The sequence below is a fragment of the Gekko japonicus genome, unplaced genomic scaffold, assembly GCF_001447785.1.
Source record: "Gekko japonicus isolate JY-2015 unplaced genomic scaffold, Gekko_japonicus_V1.1 scaffold362, whole genome shotgun sequence".
NCBI lineage: Eukaryota > Metazoa > Chordata > Lepidosauria > Squamata > Gekkonidae > Gekko > Gekko japonicus.
The window spans coordinates 165,167-188,003 of NW_015160220.1; the positions used below are offsets into that span (position 1 = coordinate 165,167).

Sequence of the window (22,837 nt, forward strand, 5' to 3'; positions counted from 1 at the left end):
ATTTGCAGGTTTTGGTTGATAGATTGTAGACAGATACAAGAATCCGTTACATTTGCTTCCCAAGTGTACAGAGAAATTATTTGCGTACCCTACATGGCCAAATTTGTAGTGTTTGCCAAATCACATGATCCCATAGAAGCACGATTGAGATGTTTCTGCATGACAGATGATAAGGTGGATAAAACGCTAGAACAACAAGAAAACTTTGCTGAAGTTGCTCGAAGCAGAGATGTAGAGGTATGATTTTAAGATATTACAAAATGAGGAACTTTGTTCAAAATATTTGTATTTCTAAAATGATAATGTTGGAACCAAACAATTGTAAGTGTAGTTTCAGTTGCAAAATACATCTTTCCTGCCTTTTCCTTCCTGCTGCCACCCCTTGTACCCCCAGCACCTAACGAGAGCCAGAGGACCCTTGGGAATGGTATGAGATATGGCCCAGGGGCTACAGCTTTACAAAAATCAGGGTGATTTGTATGAGTGAAAGTGCCCTCTGTTCCTGCAACCAACCCTGTGGATCCTTCCTGTGTCTTCACTGTACTTTGGGTGCAGAAACAAGTAATACATTGAAAAGTTATTTGTTTTCTGTCTCTGAATATAACTGAAAATCAAGTGTCTATTATACATTGAGATAAAAAAATAGGTTATTTGATATTGCAGATAACATTAGAATTTAGGGATGGGCACAAACCACATGACAAGCCAAACGTTGTGCCGAATTCTGGCTGGATTGGGGCTCAGGAAGTGAATTTTGGCACACACATAGTCTCCAAAGAAATCTCTGAGCTTTTGGGCGCAGGTTGAGGCTGTTCAGAAAATGAAACCCACCCAGAAACTCTGGCGCAAAAATACTAGACAGCAGTGGGTGTGGTGTTTTCCAACTTCGGAAGCACAAACAGGGACCCTTCAAAGCTTGACAGGCAGGCACTGCTACCTTCCAATAGCAAAATTCCCATTTGTTGCAATGGGGCTCTGATCTATATAAGGATAGGACGAGTGCGTGTTCTCTTTGTTGGTGTGGTTTTGGACGGAGAGGCTGTACTCGTGAAAGAGCTTTGCTGCTGGGGGTGATGGAGAGGATTGCTTAGCAAGCTTAGTCAGGGGCCAGGAGGCTTTGCTTTGCCCTGGGTTCCTATGTGTTGCAATTTGGTTTTTGTTTATTTGTTTGCTGCAAAGCATGGTAAGGACTTTGCCTATCATAGTTCCATGATGCGTCCCTTTGCTTTGGGGATCCGGAGCTACCCCCTTTCAACTCCACCACAGCCAGGGTGATTCTGTGGACAGGGAGAGCACCAGGCAGAGCAGGTCAACAGAGTCCAAGTTCCCAGGGTCCCAACGTTGCACACCACCATAATGGCCGTCAAAGCCATACCCCATGTCTCCTCAATATCTGGAGAACTGGAAGGGCCATTTCCACAGGTACCTGGATCCAAGTGTGCGTTTCTATACACATCATCTGTACCCATATCCTGTCTTCAAGATGGTTTTGATTATTATTTATTTATTTATTTAATTTGTACCCCACCCTCCCCGCGAGCAGGCTCAGGGCGGTTTACATTGGTTGGTACAGTTCGAAACTGGGCAGTAAATGGAAGGATCTGTAGGATCCAGAGATGGTTTTTTCAAGAGCAGTACCACCACAGCCTCTTTCAACCCTGCTGGATAGGCCCCTGACTCCAGGGACAGATTGATTATGTCCACCAGGTGGTTGCATCTTTTCTCACCACTGGCTTTTACCAGCCATGAGGGACACGGGTCCAAGAGGCATGTGGTTTGCCTAATAGCATACAGGATCCTGTCAACGTTGGCAAAGGAGAGCCAGCTGAAGTTGTCAAATACTGACTCCAAAGATGGCCAAGGGCCCCCCAGTTCCCTTATTGTATCAACATTGGCGGTTAGGTCGCAGCAGAGCAACAATACTTTATCCACAAAGAAGCTCACAAATGCCTTACAGCTAATGGTCAAATTACTAATTTTTTTTGTTATCTCAGTGGAATACATTAAGGACTTAATCACCTTAACAATTGCACCAGGCAAGAGCTAGCAGATGCAATGGAAGCTGAATAAAATTGCCTTTGTGCATCTGTCACAGCTCAGGTGTGGTGTCACCTGATGCTGCCACCTCTCTGCTTCCAGGCTCCCTTGAGAAGGCCTGATTGTTGTTCACTGATTTGAGCAGCATAGTTGCGTGGAAAGTCATCCAAACAAAGTTGATACGGACTTCTTCCATGCTGGCGTCCTCCTCTTGATCCTCCTGGAATGCAGTCAGAGTCACTGGAGGAGACTCTACCACCATCGGCTCTGCAACAGGGTCTGGAGAAGTTGCCGGGGTGTACTCACCTTGCTGCTGCTTCTTCTCAGACTGACGACAGATTAACACCCCTATGTAGACATCAGTTTTCCAGCTGGGTTCCTCAGGAACAGCTTCAAAGTCCTTTAAGAACTTCAGGTGGACATCTTCCTCTGGATTGGCCTTCTTTTCTGCCATCTCAGGTTCATGGACTCTGGGTTCCACAGTCATCTGCTCCTCTAAATCTTCCCCCACAAACATGGCTACCGAGGTATAATCATGCACAGCTACCTTCCATGATCCACTCCAGCCTTCATTATACAGAGGATACTTCCTTCTATCCCCTTGTACATCAGCAACTGGAGGAAGTGAAGGTGGCCCTTTTCTCAACTTTGCCATTTCTAGCTTGTGTGCCATCCTCATTCTCTCCAGTTCTCTCTGGGCTGCCTTCCCTATCTCTTCCTTCAGTATTTTGTACCTTTCCAGCTCTTTCTCTTTCTGCAGCCTTGCTTTCTCTAACTCCAGCTCTGCCTGCTTAAGTTGCAGCTGGAGACGCAAGGTCTCTTCACTTGGGGTTGCCATCTTTCTGTCTGCTTTCTCCTGAGATATCTGATCAGCAGCCCCTGCTCTGGTCTTGCTTCTAGACATGGGTGTGTCCTCTGATTTTTCTTTCCCAGATCAGAGGAACATGCACTATCTAACTCTGCCTCACTATCCAGTTGACCCGACAACTAGAACATAAACAAAACCTTAAGAGACCCTTACTTGGTCTTGCAAGCCCCTTCAAACAAGGGGGCTCCCTAAAGCCCAAAAGAAAAAAAAAAAAAAAAAAATTATCTGCCAAGGCCAAATGGCACTTTGCCTCACCAGGGTCCAAAATTAGTTCATCCCACCGCTACAGCCACCATGTCACGGCTCAGGTGTGGTGTCACCTGACGCTGCCACCACTCTGGTTCCAGGCTCCCTTGAGAAGGCCCAAAGCACCCTCCCAAGACCTTTAAACCTCCCTTTTGGCTGAATAATAGGTGTAAGAACCAGGCAGAGTGAACAATAAAAATAGTTTATTTTATAAGAGGTCAAACAAACAAGGTGCAGAAATATAACAGTAAGTGGGTGAAAAGTAAATCAAATGCCCTAACACTTCTAAATATATACTGTCCCTAGCTCACTATTCCAAGTGACACTAGACCACTCACCCTTCCCTCAGGATGAGGGTCTCTTCCCTACAGCAGCCTCAGTCCTTTCTGGCTCTGTCTCCTGGGGAAAAGAACAGCTGTTGCTGCTGCACCAGATCTTTTATTCCAAGCCCTCCTCTTTTTCTATTGGTCAATTTTGGCTCCAAAACTTCTCAGGGGCTTCTGGGAGTTGTAGGCCCAGCCTCACCTACTACTAGCCAGACTCTCTGGGCCTAGTAGGCCTCTGGTGGCACAGCCCAGATCATGACCAGTGTTCCTTCTAAGCTGAGTTAGTGTGAGCTAGCTCACAGTTTTTCAGCCTCCAGCTCACATAATAATATTGTTAATTGGGTTTGCCTGTGTCATTTATAAAGTTTGTATCTCTGGTCCCTGGCATCACATCTTGTAGCACACATGATCCAGCCCGATAAAGTAACATTTATGTCAGATCCGACCTTCGTAACAAATGTGTTCAACACCTCTGCTTTAGAGGTTCGTGCATATTCCCCTAGGGCTTTGGCCTCATCTACAGCATTTTGGAGTGGTATTCTGCTGACTGAGATCTGCTGGGCTGCCACATGGTCTTTGACGGACACCTTTGTTTGTCATTATGCCTTGGACTTGTAGGCTAGCAGAGAGGCCCTGCTGGGAACAACTGTTCTTCAGTCCCTATTTAAATAGGTGAGCATGTCCCACCTCTTATCTTTAGCTTGCTAGAATCCCCATGTGGGAATGCACAGAAGAATGACGATGAAAACAGGGTTGCTCTTACATAGACTCCCTCCTGCCTTGCTACATGCTTTCTCTGGTGGTATACGAGGTATTGAGGGTATGGGGCACTGCCGTGCAGTAGCACGTGTGGTGAATGGAGACAAATCCCCAACTCTAGTGCGCAGTGCCTTCTGGAATCCATTTTTATGCAGTCACAGTGAAGTAGAGATTTAAAAGTTGGAACAGCAATGCAATAGGGAAACCAGTGTAAATTAAAAACTATAAGATGAATAATGCATTCCTTAATGGGTTGCAGTCTGTTGTGGGGGTTTGTTGTTTGTTTGCTGGGCTTGTAGATTTCAGAGTTTTTTGGTACTGCATTCTGTTAATGCCATTTTGTTTTAATATCATTTTGAAATCAAAATGAAATCCATTCTCCTTGTTAAAACAGAATTAGAATAAAATCCATGATAGTCTTATTGTTTTGTTCCTTATTTATGTAGGTGCTAGAAGGAAAGCCCATCTACGTGGACTGCTTTGGAAATCTAGTACCACTAACAAAGAGTGGCCAGCATCACATATTCAGTTTTTATGCCTTCAAAGAAAATAGACTTCCATTGTTTGTAAAGGTAAAGTTAAATAGGCATTTTGGGGATTTGTTCTGTGGTGACTGTTGTGAACATTCATCAAGCAGCAATGTTGCTTTTTTAACTTTATTAATAGTCTGCCTTTCTCATTGAGAAAAAAGGTGGATTACACAGTGTAAATCAGTGCAATCAATAGGATGAGACATCAATTAAGCGATGTGATAGGACTAGGATTACAGCAGTCTGAAACAAAGCATAAAGCATTAGACCTGTTGTACAGAAAATGGTATTACATCAGTAGAAAAACATAAACAGATAATACATACTGTCCACAGTGGTATAGAAGAAGAAGAGGAAGAGGAGATTGGATTTATGCCCCGCCCTTCCCTTGGAGTCTCAGAGCGGTTTACAAACTCCTTTCCCTTCCCCTCCCCACAACAGACACCCTGAGAGAACTCTGACACAAACTGCTCTTTCAGGAACAGCTGTGCCAGAGCTTGTGACTGACCCAAGGTCACATCAGCAGGTGCAAGTGGAGGAGTGGGGAATCAAACCCGGTTCTCCCAGATTAGAGTCCGCACACTTAACCACTACACCAAACTGTCTGGAGATTACAGTCTCATTCCTTTTATAAAAGCATCTTCTTGAACGACTTTGTTATAATATAGTTTTATAACATATAGCAATATAATATATTATATCCATATACAACCTCAAATAATCTGGGTTTAACTATACTAATTCCAGTGGTAAAACTAAATTAATGGAATGGATTGATTCTGCTAATTGGGTTCTCAACACCTGAAAATTGTTCAGTGTATTTTGTAGAACTGGATAGATAAAGAAGGCACTAGTTTCAAAACTATTACAATTATTGCTATAAGTGAGTTACGAAGGCAAGGGAGTTCCATTTGAAGGTAATGCTTTGTTTGTTTAAATCTTTTGGAAGAAATTTCTCTGTGACATAAATGTTATTAATAGCCAAATTTAGTCCTCTGAGGAGATTAGTGCCCTTCTGAGAAATACCTATTTCTTATTAATGTGGAATAGCTAAAATATCAGTGGTTAACAAATGGTATAATTCTAAAGTACCATATATGACAGAATAAAAGGAAACAGTTCAGGAGGTCACCTTTATGAGAGAATAGAACATAACATAAGAACATAAGAGATGCCAATGTTGGATCAGGCCAAAGGCCCATCCAGTCCAACACTCTGTATCACACAGTGGCCAGAAATACCAGTGCCATCAGGAGGTCCACCAGTGGGGCCAGGACATTAGAAGCCCTCCCACTGTTGACCCCCCCCCCCCAAGCACCGAGAAGACAGAGCATCACTTGCCCCAGAGTCCCTATTTATACCTTGTGGCTAATAGCCACTGATGGACCTCTGCTCCGTATGCCTATCTAATTCCCTTTTGAAGCCGTCCATGCTTGTAGCCGCCACCACTTCCTGTGGCAGTGAATTCCAAGTGTTAATCACTCTTTGGGTGAAGAAGTACTTCCTTTTATCCGTTCTAACCCAACCGCTCAGCAATTTCATGGAGTGCCCACGAGTTCTTGTATTGTGAGAAAGGGAGAAAAGTAAGACTAAGGTCTGTGCCATGTTTGGTTGTATGTATCAACTTGTTTTTACTGCCTGTGAAATCCACTTATTGTAACACCTGAGATAGTTTTTTTAAATTTCTGCATTCTTTTCTAATTCTGTAATGCTAGTACTATTGTATTATTTACTGAACATCTCATATAGTCTGATTTAATTTTGTTTTCTATATTTCATAATCCGTCTTGAGAAAGATGGGCTATAAATCAAGTAAATAAATAATAAATGTTTTTCCCAAACCTAGATGATAAGGTTTCCTTTTGCAAATCTTTGAAACAGCCATATTAGACCATCCCCCCCCATCAAAGCTGCTATTATCAGTCGTATTTAATAATGTGTATAATGTCACATCTTTTCATCTTTTTTGTTTTTTATACTGAAGCTTAGAGAGAGAGCACATTAAAATTTAAAAAATAAAAAAAATGTGACTCTGAGTTCTTGTATATTCTTATTAGGTTCGGGACACAACTCAAGAATCCTGTGGACGCCTGTCATTTATGAAAGAACCTAAATCTTCAAGAGGCCTAGTGCATCAAGCCATCTGCAATCTGAATATCACGTTACCAGTTTACACAAAGGTACTTTCCAGTACAATTTACAATAGTACTAGGATTACAAGGCCTTCACTTACTGATTGAGCTGTCACTCTAACTTTTGAGACATCCTTAATCCCATTATCTACAGCATCAGCATTCTGTCTTTTGGGCGAAGCCATTGATGAAGGTCTAAGCTATTTTTAAAATACATAATGATAAATTATAAACTTGAAATATTTTCTAGATCAGTGACTCGGAATTGTATACATACCATGCCCCACTAAACACAGTTTCCTAGATTATACATCAAAATATGGAACAGTTTAAAACAAAACTCTTGTATATTGGAACAGCATACATTCTAAGAGTCTGCTCATATATTGGACGAGTTCAGACTGGCAATTTGAAGCGCTAGGGAGTCGTGGCAAAGAAAAAATGGAGTAGACCTGGAACAGCTTATTCCCAGTATTCCCATTCACACTGCAGTGAATGAAGCGGGAGGATACCGTGGAGGAAGCGTAAGGGAGCGTTCGCACTGTCGCCCGCCCTGGCAGGTTGTTAGCATGGTTTCCATACTTGGCTGCCTGCGCCTATGTGCATGGGCACATCAGCAAATAGGGCAGGATCAACTCCACACTTCCACTCGGCACGCCGGAGCATTCCAGTCGTGTGCACGTGCGCACATGTGCACATGCACCTGCTGTGGAACCAGCTGGCACCTATTATCAACTGCGGGTTGTTCCCGCCTTAGCAGCGCTTGCGTTCACACTCAGGGAATCGGAATCAACGCGCTGTATACACGGTTTGCTACTACTTTAACATGGTATCTTTTAAACTCGGGAGAGAAGTGGCACAAGATGACTTGAGTACAGCTGGGGGACGCCTGAAACGTGTGCCTGTGTGAACCCGCCCCTTTAATTCGCTACTGAAACACTCCTCAAACGTTTGCCTGCTGGGCCAAACTGCCAGTCTGAACGCGGCCATTGTATCAGTCTTGTGCTTTAATGTAAATAGCTCAGAAATCTGGGAGGAGCGAACTCATAAAAATTATGAAGTAACTTCAGTAAATAGGTTTCTGATTCCAGAGCCCTTCCTCCCCCCCCCAACAAAAGGTGCTCGCCTGTGAATTCTCTCTTCTGACGTTATATGGTTCATGTGTGTGAGTCAGTCACCTGTATAATTAAATACAGAGGAAACCTGTCTGATATAGCGTGTATGTTGATTTCATTTTGTTAGAATTTAAAAGTCACTACTTTAATTTTGACATATTAAAGATATACAAAAATAAATACATTCAAAATGTTTTCTTCATCTCAGGGACCTTTTAGGAAGCTGTTTAGGTCCAGTACTGGGTCCTGATCTGATGACTGAGAAGTAATTATCTAGATATTTTTAATGGTCACTATAAATAATTAGATATAAGGCAAGCATTTGTAGACAGCTTTCCTTTATTTAATTTCCTTGATCTCCTAGCTTTTCTGATTGTATCTGACCCTGTTGTTCCCTTGTAGGTAGGACTGGATAAAACTGTGCTTGTTTGATTGTCTTGCCTGTTGAATGTGCCCAGAAATCATTCTTTTCCTTTAACTATAATCCTGTCTTTCCCTGCTCTGTTTTTTTCCCTTGCATGACATATTGGGCTGAAAGGAATCAGAATCAGATCAAGAACAGGAAGAAGAGGTAATTTTTGTAATAGAACACCACTTAGATTTTCTATAATACAACTGTGTCCAGGATCTAAAGAGACCTGATGACATAAAGGGAGAGTTCACCAATTGTCTTCCTCCTAGCACCAGATTGCACAATACCTCAGGATCTGCTCGTATTCATAAATGTTTTTTGGGGAGAAGCAAATGACCCAAAAAGGAGCAGGAAAGCCCAGTGACATCACTGTGTGCATCTTTCTTTTATATTTACTTTAAATCAGTGACTAAATGAGAAACTATAGCTTGAAGTCTTGGAAATACCTTCTAGATTGCTTAGCTGCAGAAACAAACAAAAGATTACTGTCATTTTGAGTGCTACCAAATCAGTTGGCCTCTAGCAAAAAGAGAGAGAGGAGTATGCTGTTGGAAACATTTTGGAACTCTTTGAATATGAAAGGCCTGACATGATTTGCACTTAATTGTTACTCTGTATCTCAGTTGTTGCACAAAATGATCCAGAGAAAATCTTTGTTGGGAATTTGCAATCAGTTTACTGATCATAATGCCTGTCAAGTTCCTGTTCCTGTCAAGTGGCTTTTGATGAAAGACAACAAGCAATTTGTGCTGCCATAGCTAAACAAAAGTCTTCCACTTAGATGTGAACACTGACATCTGTGTCCTGTTTACCTATATTAACACTTGAATCCCACTTTAATGGAATGATTGCGCCCATCAGATGGTGAATAGTTGACCTCTTAGGCCGCTATGTTCTGTGCCCTTCCCTTCCCTTATCTAGGACATAATGTTGGAGTCTTTTTCTGTTGGAGATGCCACAGGTTAGGAGTCATCTCTGATTCCCAGACAAATTGCATCTGTTGTTGTCTTGCATAAGATTTCTTGCACCAAGGCAATCTAGTGATGATTAACTAGTGTACAGAGTGTAAAGCTCATAATAGTATCCAGTATCAAAGTATTATTAATTCCAAATATTGGTCTTGGGCATTTCAAAATTACTATGTGTAAGTCCATCTTTATTTCACTTATCAGTTTATTTCATTGATTTGGAATTCACCTTGAGTCCATGTGTTAGAGAAAGATAAAAGGGAATATATTAATAATAGATTAGCAGTATCTAATCTGCTAATCTATTATTATTTAATCTGTATTAAAACTGAATATTATCACTTAATAATTTATGTAAGGATATAGACTGTAGATCAGAATTCTGGTCATAATCAGACACCAGCTATTGCTTATGTTATGCATCTAGGGGTTTGGGGTTTTGTTTTTTTAGGTTTTTCCAAGCTATGTCTGTCTTCCCACTCTTGCTGCTAACTGATTTCTTAAAATATTGTTCTGATGTTCTCATTATTGCTGGATAAAAAGTAACGTGTTTGCCCCTTCCACTGGGTTCATCGTTTCTCTCTGTCAAGTTCAGTTATGTATGTTTCAGCTTTTACTATTTAGTTTTACTAGTGACTTAATAGCATGACAGACTCCTTTAGAATTCATGTGGTCTGATAAACAATGAAGCTACACTGCTAAGCTTACTTTTGGGGAAATAAGCCTCACTGATCTCAGGGGGGATTACTTCCAAGGGTGTGTGTTGAGAATCAGACCTCACGTTTTGCACATCTGGGATGCATTTTATTTTCGCTGATGTTCCAGAAACGTTCCACTAGGACAGGTGAGACAAATCATTTCACTCTGTTTGTGTTCTTTTTCAGATTGATACAACTTCAGAAAAACGTAAGATTTTAATTAAAAACCCAATGGCAAGCACAAAAATAGCCTACTAATAAAGTTAAGCATGCAAGAGATTGCAGACTCTAATTACCACTGATGACAATATTAATTTTCTCAGCAGAACAATATTATATATTAAGCTTCATGTGTTATTTAGTGTGTTACTAATAGTTACAAATTAAAACAGTAAGACAGTTCATCTAAGCATTCACTTTCCTTTTGACATCCCCTGGTTACCCTGCTATTGCTGTTAGATTTGTTTAAATCCCCCATTTTATGATTTTTTAAAAAATTATTTTTGTATGTTTGACATATTGTGTTTTTAAAATAAATTACAGTATCACTTTTTAGAAATAAAATCTTCTACAAACTACTTAAATTGCTTCATTGAACTGTTTATATTAAATGTATGCACATAAAAGTGATACTGTTCTCAATAACCAGATTCCATTCACTCCCCCTCCCTATTACTGTGGTGAAGTTTGTTTTCCAGCATATTTATGGCTTAGAACTCTCTTCCTAGTTGGAAACTAAAGGTTGAACTAAAAAGAAAAGGGGACATTTGTATCTAGATATTCAATAACAAAGAATTATTTTGGCAAAACTTCTCTTAGTTAAAATTCAAATGAAGGCAGTCCACTTAAATCTCTTCTGAGGAGGTGTATACCACGTCACCACTGAACACTGAAATACAGTGAATATGATCTAGGCATATTTACAAACTTCTAGAGCCCATTGATTTCGATAAAGTGTTAAAGTGCTCACCTTTGGCTGACCATACTTTTTGTCCCCCATTACCGTGCATATATCCTGCAAAGTACCCTAACACTGGGTGTTAAAATGGAAAGTCCCCCAGTGTAGCCAATTGAACTGCATCTCTATTTGTGACAATACTCTGAAATAGATGGCTCTCAGTACTGTGAATAATGAACTCCATTACTAGAAAGATTGTTCTTGATCATTTTTTTTTGTTACCCATGGTCCTAATACAGGCAGCTCTTAACTAGAAGCAGGACCTAAGAATGAAGTCCTAGTTTACTGAGAAAAACTTTTGGAGACTTGAATTGACATATCAAGCACAATGGGGCTAAACGGGTCAGGGTAGGGAAATTAAACTGGAACCTTACGGTGACCTGGTTGCATTCTGATTTCTGCTCATTTGTTGGCTGGACTGTGGTTTCACTCTGGTCAGGCTTCTCTCTTTTTTGCCTCTTTCCTAAGTGGACTCCTTAGTCCCCCTCCCACATCCTTCTGTTATCCATAAAGTTTACTGGTTGGCCCACAATCTCACAGTTTATTTCACACAGCTCTGAGGGTCTTGTAAGAGTTGTAACAAAATTTGTTCATTGAAAAACTGAGTTTTCCATAGCATAGATATTTATATATTTCCTGATGTAAGATTCCCCTCCATCACTTCTAACTCTCTTCTATATTGTCACCTTTCTAAATTATTTCCAAACATGATACTTTACACGTTGATTCTAGGAAGTAAATAAACACTTCACCACAGTATATTGCCTATAATTTTATGCCTTTTTCATTTATATCCATTTAGGTTTTGTTTTTGTTTTCCAATGTAAGGATACTTACCCTGCAATGTATGCAACAGCTTTGCTTTGCATGGAAATAACTTGGCTTACATATTATATTGTGTGTATGTTTGCGTATATGTGCCCTGTATGAATGTCTTTGGGTGCTGTGCATTACATTTTTTCTAACCTTGAAATTCACTGTTGAGCTACTCACTATTTGAGTTTTCCTTCCCTCTTATTCTTCCTTTATTTTGATTTCTTTCCTTTGATCTATTCATTATTTGTTTTGAACAACGAGGATGTTCCAAGGAAAGGACCATGCCTCTTGACACCAAAGTCTGTGTGTGCGTATCCCTGTTTGGATGTCACATATTCCCCTTAGATGAAATGCCGGTTTGCAGCTGCCTCAGATATCAATGTATTTTTGTTTATCATAGAGTATTGCATAATTAAATGTAAATACGGAATTTTGGACTTTTGATTATTATGCAAAAGTGTTTAATTTTGGTTCTGACAGTTTGCTATCACTGGCTTTCTCTTAGAGGAGATCCACTTTCAATCAATTACAAAGCCCCCCCCCTTTTGTTCTTCTGTATTTTTATTTGAACATTGGTCTGTAACACCTGAACAATCTTGAGATGCCTTTGTGTGAAAAATTCACTGTTCTTTTTTCCCCCTCCATCCTTGTTTTTATAATGTTCTTGGTTTACAAAAGCTTCGGTGTTGTATGTGTGGATGTGCTGTACTGCAAAAACTAAGCAAGTTATTTCCTGCCCACTTTCCTTTTCAGTTTTTCCCGTTAGCTTTGCTTTGCTTTTTTTTTCACCCTCAGATTTGTGGATCCACCATACCCAGACCATTTTGTTGACTCTCCTACTGCTGCAATCAAAGACAGTGATTTCAGTCCTGATTACGTTTTTCAATCTCTATTTTTGATTTCCATTTATTTTCAATGTTTTTCCCCCATTTGCATAAAAGATGATGATGAAACAGAATCAACTGAAACATCGATCCTGAAAAGTCATCTTGTCAATGAAGTCCCTGTGCTAGCCAGTCCAGATTTGCTTTCTGAAGTCTCTGAGATGAAACAAGACTTGATCAAAATGACTGCCATCTTGACAACAGATGCTTCTGAAAAGTCAGGCTCCATTAAGGTGAAAGATCTTGTGAAAGCTGCGGATGAAGAACCAGGAGAACCTTTTGAAATTGTGGAAAGAGTTAAAGAAGACTTAGAGAAAGTCAATGAAATTCTGAGAAGCGGAAGCTGCCCCAGAGAACAGCCAACTGTTAAGAGATCCAGTTCTGAAACACAGTTGATAGAAGAAGAATGGGTTGTTGTAAGTGATGAAGAAATTGAAGAGGCCAAACAAAATGTTCCTTTGGAAGCCATAGAGCCTACCTGTGTCGAAATCAGAATAGGTGAAGGAAAACCAGAGAAAGAAAAGAAAGATATGTCAGGGATGGTAGATTATCTCAGCAAGGATCTCAATGCATATGTGTCACTTAACAAAGTACAGCCACAGACTTTTCAAGAAGATGCAGTAGCTGAGAGATTTGAAGCCGTTGTTGTAAGCAGAGCTTCTGACAAAGGTGGGCAAGGTTCTGCAGCTGTTGAGAGCCAGGAGAAACAAGATCAGTGCAAACCTACCTTGGAAATTAAAAAAACAGTTAGAAAGAAATTGAAAGAAAAACAAAAGCCAAAGGACAAGGAAGCTCAAGGAAAAGAAGCACCATCAGGGGTAGCAAAGTTTAGCTCTGAGGAGTCTTTAGATGAAGATCAAGGGCTAGCCCCTGCAGAGCCTTCCAAAGTAAAGGCTGTGTCTCCTGTAATAGAAGAAACTCCCATTGGCTCAATCAAAGATAAAGTAAAAGCTCTTCAGAAGCGAGTGGAGGATGAGCAGAAGGGACGTTCAAAATTACCTGTCAGGCTTCCAGGAAAAGATGGGGCATCTGAAAAGCCTGTTTCAAAGCCATCACAAGTTAAAAAAACTGTTTACAAAACAAAGCTCCCAGCGTCTCCTGCTGCCTCAAAATCACCAGCGTCTCCTGCTGCCTCAAAATCACCAGCGTCCCCTGCTGCCTCAAAATCATCAGCGTCTCCTGCTGCCTCAAAATCACCAGTGTCTCCTGCTGCCTCAAGACTACCATCTTCTACTGCCTCAAAATCACCATCTTCTCCCTCTGCCTCAAAATCACCATCTTCTCCCTCTGCCTCGAAACTCTCCTCTTCTCCAGCTGCCAAGAAAGCTGTTTCACCCACAGCTAAGAAGCCACCTTCGCCCACATCTAAGAAACCGCCTATTTCTCCCACAGCTAGGAAGCCTCCAGTGTCACCATCTTCCAAAACAGAAAGACTTGAAGAAACTATGTCTGTTCGTGAACTGATGAAAGCCTTCCAGTCAGGCCAAGACCCATCGAAGCATAAAGCTGGACTTTTTGAGCATAAGTCTATAAAGCAGAAACAGCAGACCTCTGACAAAGAGCCAGCTAAGAAAGGGGTCACTCAGGTGGAGAGTGAAAAGAAACAAGCATTGACACAAAAAGAGGCATCCAGAAAAGAGAGTCCCAAGAGCAAAAAAAGCCAGGAACCTCAGGCAGAGGTAGGTTTGCAATCTAAAAAAGAGGCACAGGGTATTCCTGACATAACTTTGAAAGGAGATTCAGCCACACAACAGGCAAAAGAGCAGAGTGGCAAGATTGACAAAAAACTTTCTGCAGTAGTCATAGCTGATGATGAAACTACTAAGGATGTGACCTTGACATTTGAGGACCATGGAGAGACTGAACTCCAGATCAGCCCTGACAGAAAGACTTCAACAGATTTTTCTGCTGTCATAAAGGAAGAACTTGAGGACAATGACAAATACCAACAGTTCCGGCACATTTCAATTACTGAGGAAGGTGAGCTTCACTTAGATCAAGTACTGACCAGTCCATTCAATGTTACATTTCCATCAGAATATGTGAAAGATGGGTTTTTGCCCACCCTCTCCTTGCAAAGTGGTGCTTTGGATGGCAGCTCAGAGAGCCTTAAGCATGAAGGCATAGCAGATTCTCCGATTGGTAGCCTGCTTGATGGAACCCCACAGATCAGCTCTGAGGAAAGTTATAAGCATGAGGGCCTGGCAGAAACTCCAGAAACAAGCCCCGAGAGCCTGTCTTTCTCACCAAAGAAAACAGAAACTCTTGGTCAGTTGGAAGAAACAGAACTAGCCAGTGCAGTGCAGAAAACACCAGAACCACATTCACCAAAGGAACGTTCTCCAACAAAAGTTGAAAGAACAATTTCTGACAAAGGCCTAAAAGACATCACAGAGACTGTAGAGTCTGATTGCCATCATTTGTCAAAAGAATTACAAATTACAGCTTCCAAGGAAGAGACAGACACATGTACAGATCCTAGCTCAATTTCTATTAGTAAGCATTCTGTCAGGGATGAGGTATCAGTGCCTACCACACAAGGACATTTAACTAAGTTGAATGAAATACATGACACTTCTTTAGAGAAAGAGAAGGATTCAGACCCGGTACACCAAACTGTTAGTAAAGGACTGGAACTTTTGCTTTCTAGCCATGAGAGTGAAGGTCTTAGCCCAGTTGCTGATGAATCCATAGCTATAAGCCATAAAGATTCACTGGAAGCAAGCCCAGTGTTGGAAGATAATTCATCACGCAAAACACCCGATTCCCTTGAGCCTAGTCCTACCAAGGAATCTCCCTGTCGTGATTCTTTGGAAAGCAGCCCTGTAGAGCAAAAGTCAAAGATTGGAATTCTTCCAGGACCTGGTCTCATTCAGACTGCCCCTGCCAAAGCAGAAAATTTCCCTGAGCTGGCACCTGTACGGTCCAGGCTTTTGCGAGACCCTGATGGAAGTGCTGAAGATGACAGCTTGGAACAAACATCATTGATGGAGAGCTCAGGCAAAAGTCCTCTTTCACCAGAGACTCCGAGCTCCGAGGAAATTAGTTATGAAATCACTCCCAAATTAGCAGATTCACAGGTACTATCAAACATATCCAAATCAGCTGTGATCCCAGAAGTCAATGAAGAACCAGAAGATGATTTAGAAGGGGAGCCAAAGAAAAGGTTTACACCAGAAGAAGAGATGTTCAAAATGGTGACCAAAATTAAAATGTTTGATGAGCTGGACCAGGAAGAAAAGCAGAAGAGAGACTGTAAGAAGGATTCTCAAGCAGACGATATTGTTTCAGCTTCTGATCGGGAAACCACTCCTGAAGCTGAAGTTGCACCTCCAACCACTGACAAATATAATGATGTTCCTGCCATAGTGACCTCTGCAGCTGAATCTAGAAAGACTTCTTCCTCTTCAGAGAGTGAGCCAGAACTGACAAAACTGAAAAAAGAAGCTGACTCAGGGCTTTTACTGGACCCTGTAATTCGAGTGCAGCCTCCATCACCTCATCTTTGCAATATGGATTCCAGTTCCAGTCCTGAAGAAACAGAGTTTCAGCCTATTGAGCCCAAACAGCAGGCTTTCAGTACTGAGGAGGAGAACACAGAATCAGATAAACCAGCAGAGGAGGCAAAAATGTCTGGTGATACCTCTCTTGCCTCTGATGCTAGCATCATAGCACAGGCTAGTGAATCGAAGTGCTACAGCACAGATGAAAGTGATACAGTTAGCCCAAATGGTCCTGTAATGCACCCCGAGGAGGCTTTCTACCACTCTGTTGGTGATGATGCCCAGAAAGTAACTGATCTGAATCAGATCTCAGAGGCATTGCACCATCAGTATGATTTGGAAGAAGATGCAGCAGCTCAGAGGGTACCGCACCAAGACCTCACTGATACGGGATGTACAGAGGGTTCTTGTGTACCTGGTGCCTCTCATTGTTGTGCATCCAAAAGTGATGAATTGGCTGCTGATGTTTCACCAATACATTCCCCTTCAGAAAGAAGTATGGTTAGAACTGACATAGGTTTTGAGATAGCACAAAGGGATTCTTGTAGCACAGAGCACTCCTCAGAATATTCATCTCTGACCACCCAAAAGGGTGAATGTTGCAGTTACGTTGAAGATGCTGATGAAGGTAGTGCTCTGACTATAACAAGCCCTTATGAAAATGTTCCCTCACAACATTTTTTTACTAGCACTGAAATAAGTATAGGAATTGATTCAAGGATGATACAAGACCAGTTGTCTGGGGATGATTGTTCTGCTGAACTAAAAACTACCTTCACAGATGAAAGAAGAGTAACAGGCTCCCTTCATAGACCAGCATTGGCAGGTTCTGAGGTTTACACTTCAGAAGAGGTCTATATGGAGATTGAATCCAAGCACATGGATATCTTCCAAAAACAATCAACTCCAATGCCTTCGACAGCAGACCCTGCATCTCTTGATGAAGCTGCTTTACAAGATATCAGAGAGGAAGCTGAGAAAATTATCAGCCAAGTAATCATAACCAGGACAGATGTGGATTCGGATAAGTGGAGTGAAATACGTGAAGATGATGATGCTTTTGAGGCTCGAGTGAAAGAAGAAGAACAGAAGATATTTGGCTTAATGGTAGACCGAAGGTCACAAGGCACCACACCTGATACTACACCTGCCAGGACTCCTACAGAAGAAGGGACACCTACCAGTGAACCAAACCCCTTTCTTTTCCAGGAAGGTAAATTGTTTGAAATGACAAGGAGTGGTGCTATTGACATGACCAAGAGGAATTATTCTGATGAAAACTTGCACTTTTTTCAAATGGGTCAGCAGTCTCAGGAAGAGGTGTCATTATCTGAAGAAATGAGAGAAGCTGAAGGTGTGGAATCTCCCCAGTTAGAACTGCCCCCAGTGCCATCTGCATCTTCTGAATTTGATGAAGCTGATACCCCTATAAAAAGTTCACTTACACCTACAGTGGAAGATGACAGCTCCAATTCTTATACAACAAAGGGGGATGTTAAATCTAGAATTCCTATTAAGATGGGTATTTCTGCCTCATCAAAGTCACCAAAGAAAGAACCTGTTGCCTCTGATGCTGACCGCTTCTCTGGAGTTGACACTGGTGACATGTTTGACAGCTCTCAGGTGCCTTTCCCCATCTCTCCTGAGCAGACTGTGATTGATGTACAGTTAGATTTTTCAACAGTCACACGGTCTGTATATTCTGAACAGGAAGATGATTCTCCAGACTCCTCCCCAGAGGAGCAGAAATCCGTCATAGAAATCCCTACTGCTGTCATGGAAAGTATGCCTCCTTCTGAAGGCAAATCCAAAATCCCTATAAGGACAACTCACCTTTCAGAAGTTGATTGCCTCCCTTCAGATGACATTATGGGCAACCTAGAAGAATCACAGGGTGATGAATCCAAACCAAAGTCAAAAATTCCAGTCAAAGGAATTTTCCAAAGAGTTGAGCAAGAATGTATGTACACAGAGACATCGGTCTGGAAGCCAGAGTCACCTAAAGCTCATGACATAACATGCAAACATCCTATGAAACAAGATAGCAGAAGCAAATCTGAATCAGATGCAAGTGCCTCCATGGACTCAAAAGCTAAGCGTTCAGTCAAAGCTAGAAGCTATGCTGCTGAGGCAGAAGCAGAGGCCAGACAGAGGGTTGGTGAGATGAAGCTTGAGCTAGAATCAGACGAGCTGATGACTGCCCAGCCAAAGATATTTTCTTCGCGATTGCCTATTAAGAGCAGAAGCACCTCAGCTTCCCGCAGTGGTCTTAGTCCCTCAAAAGAAAGTAAGGAACATTTTTTTGAACTTTACAAAAACTCCATAGAATTCTTTGAAGAGATTAGTGATGAAGCTTCCAAGTTAGTGGATAGACTTATACAATCAGAGAGAGAACAAGAATTAGTTTCAGATGATGAAAGTAGTAGCGCCCTAGAAGTTTCGGTTATTGAAAATGTGCCATCCATTGAGACCCAGCAGTCAGTTGCCGAGGACATCTTTGACACCAGGCCCATTTGGGATGAGTCCATTGAGACTCAGATTGAGCGTATTCCTGATGAAAATGTCCCTGATCATGTTGAAGGTATTTGTCAGCTACTGAGATTCCCTTTGCTACGCATGTCATGAATTGCAATACTTTGTTTGTTGTTTCTTCTCTTTCTTTCTGTTGCTTTTTGTGTGTGGTTTTGTGTCTTTTTAACAAGCTTCCTGTGATTGTTAATGTGTTGTGTGTAAGCTCTGTTTTTTGTGTGCTGTGTATGTATTTTACCGTTTCTGAAACAATCTCAAGATTGCACACTTTATGAAACACAAAACAGCTTTCTGAAACAATCTCAAGATTGCACACTGCAAATGTGTATGAAACACAAAACACAATCGATTTTTAATTTTTAAGAAGTACTTTGTTAATGTTGTCAAACATTAACAAATGTATTTTTTCACTTGTAACACAGCTGACCATGCAGATTTTAGTTTTTAGTTTTTATTTGCTCTAGTTGAATTTGACACAGAAAAACTAGATAAAATTACTGTGTCTGCTTGACACCATTAATTAACTAAAGACTATGTTTAAGCACTGAATTTATGGAAGTAATACTATTACATTTCTCTAAGGACAAATGTGATAACTAAATTTTGGACATACTTCCTATCAGACTTCATGTGTAATCCAAAATGGCACTCTTGGGAAAACAAAAACTCAAACTCTGCAGGTATCACATTGGCTGTTGAGAATATGAATTCCTGCTTTGAGGCAAATACTCCCAAGAAGAAGCGTACTTTTCTTTTTCCATGCCTACTTTGTAAATAATTTCCAGTGTGGAAACTTTTAGCAAATATAACCTACACAGTTGACAAGAATAAACATTCTGCTGGATGCCCAGCATATTATTAAATAGTATAATTCAGAGTTCCTTTGGAATGATGCAGTAATTAGGATTTAAAAATAAGTACCTTAGGGCTTGTGATAAAACAATTAAAACTGAACTTGCCGTTTGATAGCTATGTGCCATTAACTAAAGAGGCATGGAAAAATGCATCTCTTGTTCAGCAAAAAATTCACCTCTCCCTTCATCCTATATTATTTTAAGTGTGTAGGGATTTTATAGGAACTCCAAGATAAAATTTTGGTCAGTGTTTTCCAAAGCTTTTGATCTCTCACCTGGTTAAATGGCCACTTTATTGAAAGTGCGCTCAAATATTTCCAGTCTAGACACTTAGCAAAACCCTAAGTTTCCTTTGAAAGTGCCTACTGTTTAAAAAACACTGGCCTTATTTTCTGGAGTTTCCTTTGTTAAGGTCTATCAGTTCTGCTGAAGGGTTTTTATGACATCTCTTTTATTTGGCCTTATTTTAGATCAACAAGATGATCAAGAAAGAACAGAAGAAAGACTAGCGCATATTGCTGATCATCTTGGATTCAGCTGGACAGGTAAACAGGGAAGTGAAAGAAATTCTCTAGTTCATCCAAACAACTTGAGTGGTAGGCTTGGATCCAGTGATGTCCAAGTGAAAATATAAATGGACGTAGTGCAGTTCACTTGTGCTAGGTCTTGTGGATCACCTAACACTTTCCTCCCTATATATTATAGCTGGAAATTGGTTGCCCAGAATCTTGTGAAGTGGACACTCAAGTGGGGATACAATATGTTTGACTTAGTGCAAATGGCTACTGTGGTCTTTTTCATGTATTTCCATTTGCACAAGAGCTCTAGCATGTGTGGAAATCTTGCGCTGGATCCAACCCGTAATGTTTCAAGGGGAATCACTGGGTAATCACAGTTTATTGGATATACTTGGATCTAGACTAGATGTTTCCACAGGTGCAAAGATTTCCTTCTGTGGAACACAGTTTTCCTCCTCCCCTATTCCATAGCAGTCCAAAGTGCCCCCTGAAATCCTGTTCTTGTGTGAAAGGCTCCCCGGGGGATGGGATTTCATGTGGCATTTTGGACTTCTATAGAAGGAAGAAGTCACACCTCGTGTCTAAGATGCTGTTGTGGTACAATAACAGAAAGCAGTTGCTGGTATCAGGGTTAATTTCAAGGAAAAGAAGAAAAATAGCATGAAAAAAACATTCCAGGTAGGGAAGCTAGACTTTGTTTGCATGATAGGAACAAGATCAACTTATACATAGAATATAAATCCTGCTTACGTCAAAGGAGAGATTGACGTTTCTTCTAGTTTTCTATAAAAAAGGGAACACTGAACAATAGGCAGGTCTAAATACCCCATTCACACCTTGGGAATGGGGAACAACCTCACACAACAGAGCTCATTTCAATTGATGGGTTCCACATAGTGAATTAGTACAGTCTATGCAATGGGACATTCAGTAAAAAATGCATTAGGATTTTATGAGTCTGGAACTGCCAGAAAGAACTGAAACATAGCATAAGTATTAAGCAGCACAAAAATTACATAATAGGGTCCTACTTACAGTAAGCTGCATACATCAGTGTGTTCCACAGTCCCTAATCATTTATCCAAGTAAGTTTGAAAGCCATTTTGTACAGTACAACCTTATTACCTGTGCAGAAAAGCCATCTTGAATAATTCAGTTTTGCATAGTTCGCAGAAAGCCAGAAGAGTGGGAACTTTCCTGACCTCCTTGGGCAGGCTATTCCATGAGGTGGCAGCTACAACAGAGAATGCCTATGTACAGGCAGTTGTTGACTTTGCCCATTTGTGGGTTGGCAACCTCAGAAGCCCTTGCTGATATAAGCAAAGTTGTCATGATGGAGCATCAGGGGAGAAGCAGTCTTGCAAATAAGAGGAACCAAGGCCATGAAGTGCTTGTATGTGACAGCCAATATCTTAAATTGAGCATGGTAACAAATAGGCAGCCAGTGGAGTGTCTGCAGAATGAGAGCAATATCCGTGGTCTCCAAAATAGCTAAGCTGTGGCATTCTGGATAAGTTGGAGTTTCAAAATTGGTTCTGAGGGGAGACCAATGTACAGTGTGTTACAGTAGTCTATTCTAGAAATATGAAATCCCCAGGATTTCAGTAATATTTGGCTCTATTATTGCAGCAGAGCTGCTGGTGTCTGTCCTTTAAATAATCCCCAAGTTTCAAGTGAAACCCTGTTGCGAGCCCAACAATTGTACAACCTGACAATGAAGACAACAATTTAATGTACAACCTGAGCCAATGTACAACCTGGGAATCTAAGGCAATGTCAAAACTGAATATCTACCACAAACCTGACACAAACCAACTTCAGCAGAGAACACAATGTTGCAAGAACAACAAAACCAATTTCAAAGGACACAGTCAAAGCCAAAACAACAACAAAACCAATTTCAAGGACACAGTCAAAGCCAAAACAACATAGCCAGCTGATATCAACCCCTGGAAAGGCACAGAAATGCGGTAAAATTAAAGGGGAGGGGACAGTCCTGAGAACCTTAAAACACTTGTTCCCGATACTTCCACTTACTCCCAAATATTTCCGGGATTTTTCAGGACCCATTTCCTAGTATCCCAAAACCCTGGATACCATCTGGAGAACTGAATATATCTGGAAAACTCTGAGGTATTTTTCAGATATATATTCCAACTTAATATATCTGAACGCACATCCCTAGTTTAGTCTCGATGTTACTGTGGCATGGATCCAGGTGCCCAGGTCAGCAGTATCAAGGTAAAGGGCCATTCTGTCTGCTAGGCTGGGTTAGTAGAAAGCATTTTTTGCAGCTGCATTAATTTCTTTCTTCCAGTAATAAAGCTGGATTCAGTATAACTCCAGGGCTTCTAACTGAGCCAGCAAGGGTCAGTTGAACTTCATCAAAAGTGGAGAGAATGATCTCCTTCAAGACGTCCTCCTTCCCAACCAGCATTACCTGTCTTTTCAGAATTTTGTTTCAATTTGTTCTTGTTTAGCCAGTTAATCACAGCAGCCAGGCAGTGATTCAAGACCTCCACCACATTGCCAGGAGATTTTGATATAGAACTGAGTATCTTTAGCGTACTGGTGACAGTGAACCCCAGAACTACAAATGATGTGTCCTAAGGGCTTTATGTAGAATTTGAAAAGCATGGGGGATAGAATTGCACCGGTGGAACCCTGTAAGATAGCTTCCGCAC

The 22,837-nt window shown here is 41.1% G+C and overlaps 1 protein-coding gene across 1 annotated transcript in view; it reads left to right on the forward strand.

The window, feature by feature from the left end:
• The window catches only part of ANK2 (ankyrin 2, neuronal), a 180,017-nt gene that overhangs the window by 132,440 nt on the left and 24,740 nt on the right, over positions 1 to 22,837 (forward strand). The window contains exons 33-38 of the mRNA XM_015411007.1: positions 9 to 237; positions 4,683 to 4,808; positions 6,824 to 6,946; positions 8,552 to 8,584; positions 10,278 to 10,299; positions 20,106 to 20,180. Coding sequence (XP_015266493.1) covers positions 9 to 237; positions 4,683 to 4,808; positions 6,824 to 6,946; positions 8,552 to 8,584; positions 10,278 to 10,299; positions 20,106 to 20,180 — 608 coding nt within the window. The remainder of the gene's footprint in view (positions 1 to 8; positions 238 to 4,682; positions 4,809 to 6,823; positions 6,947 to 8,551; positions 8,585 to 10,277; positions 10,300 to 20,105; positions 20,181 to 22,837) is intronic.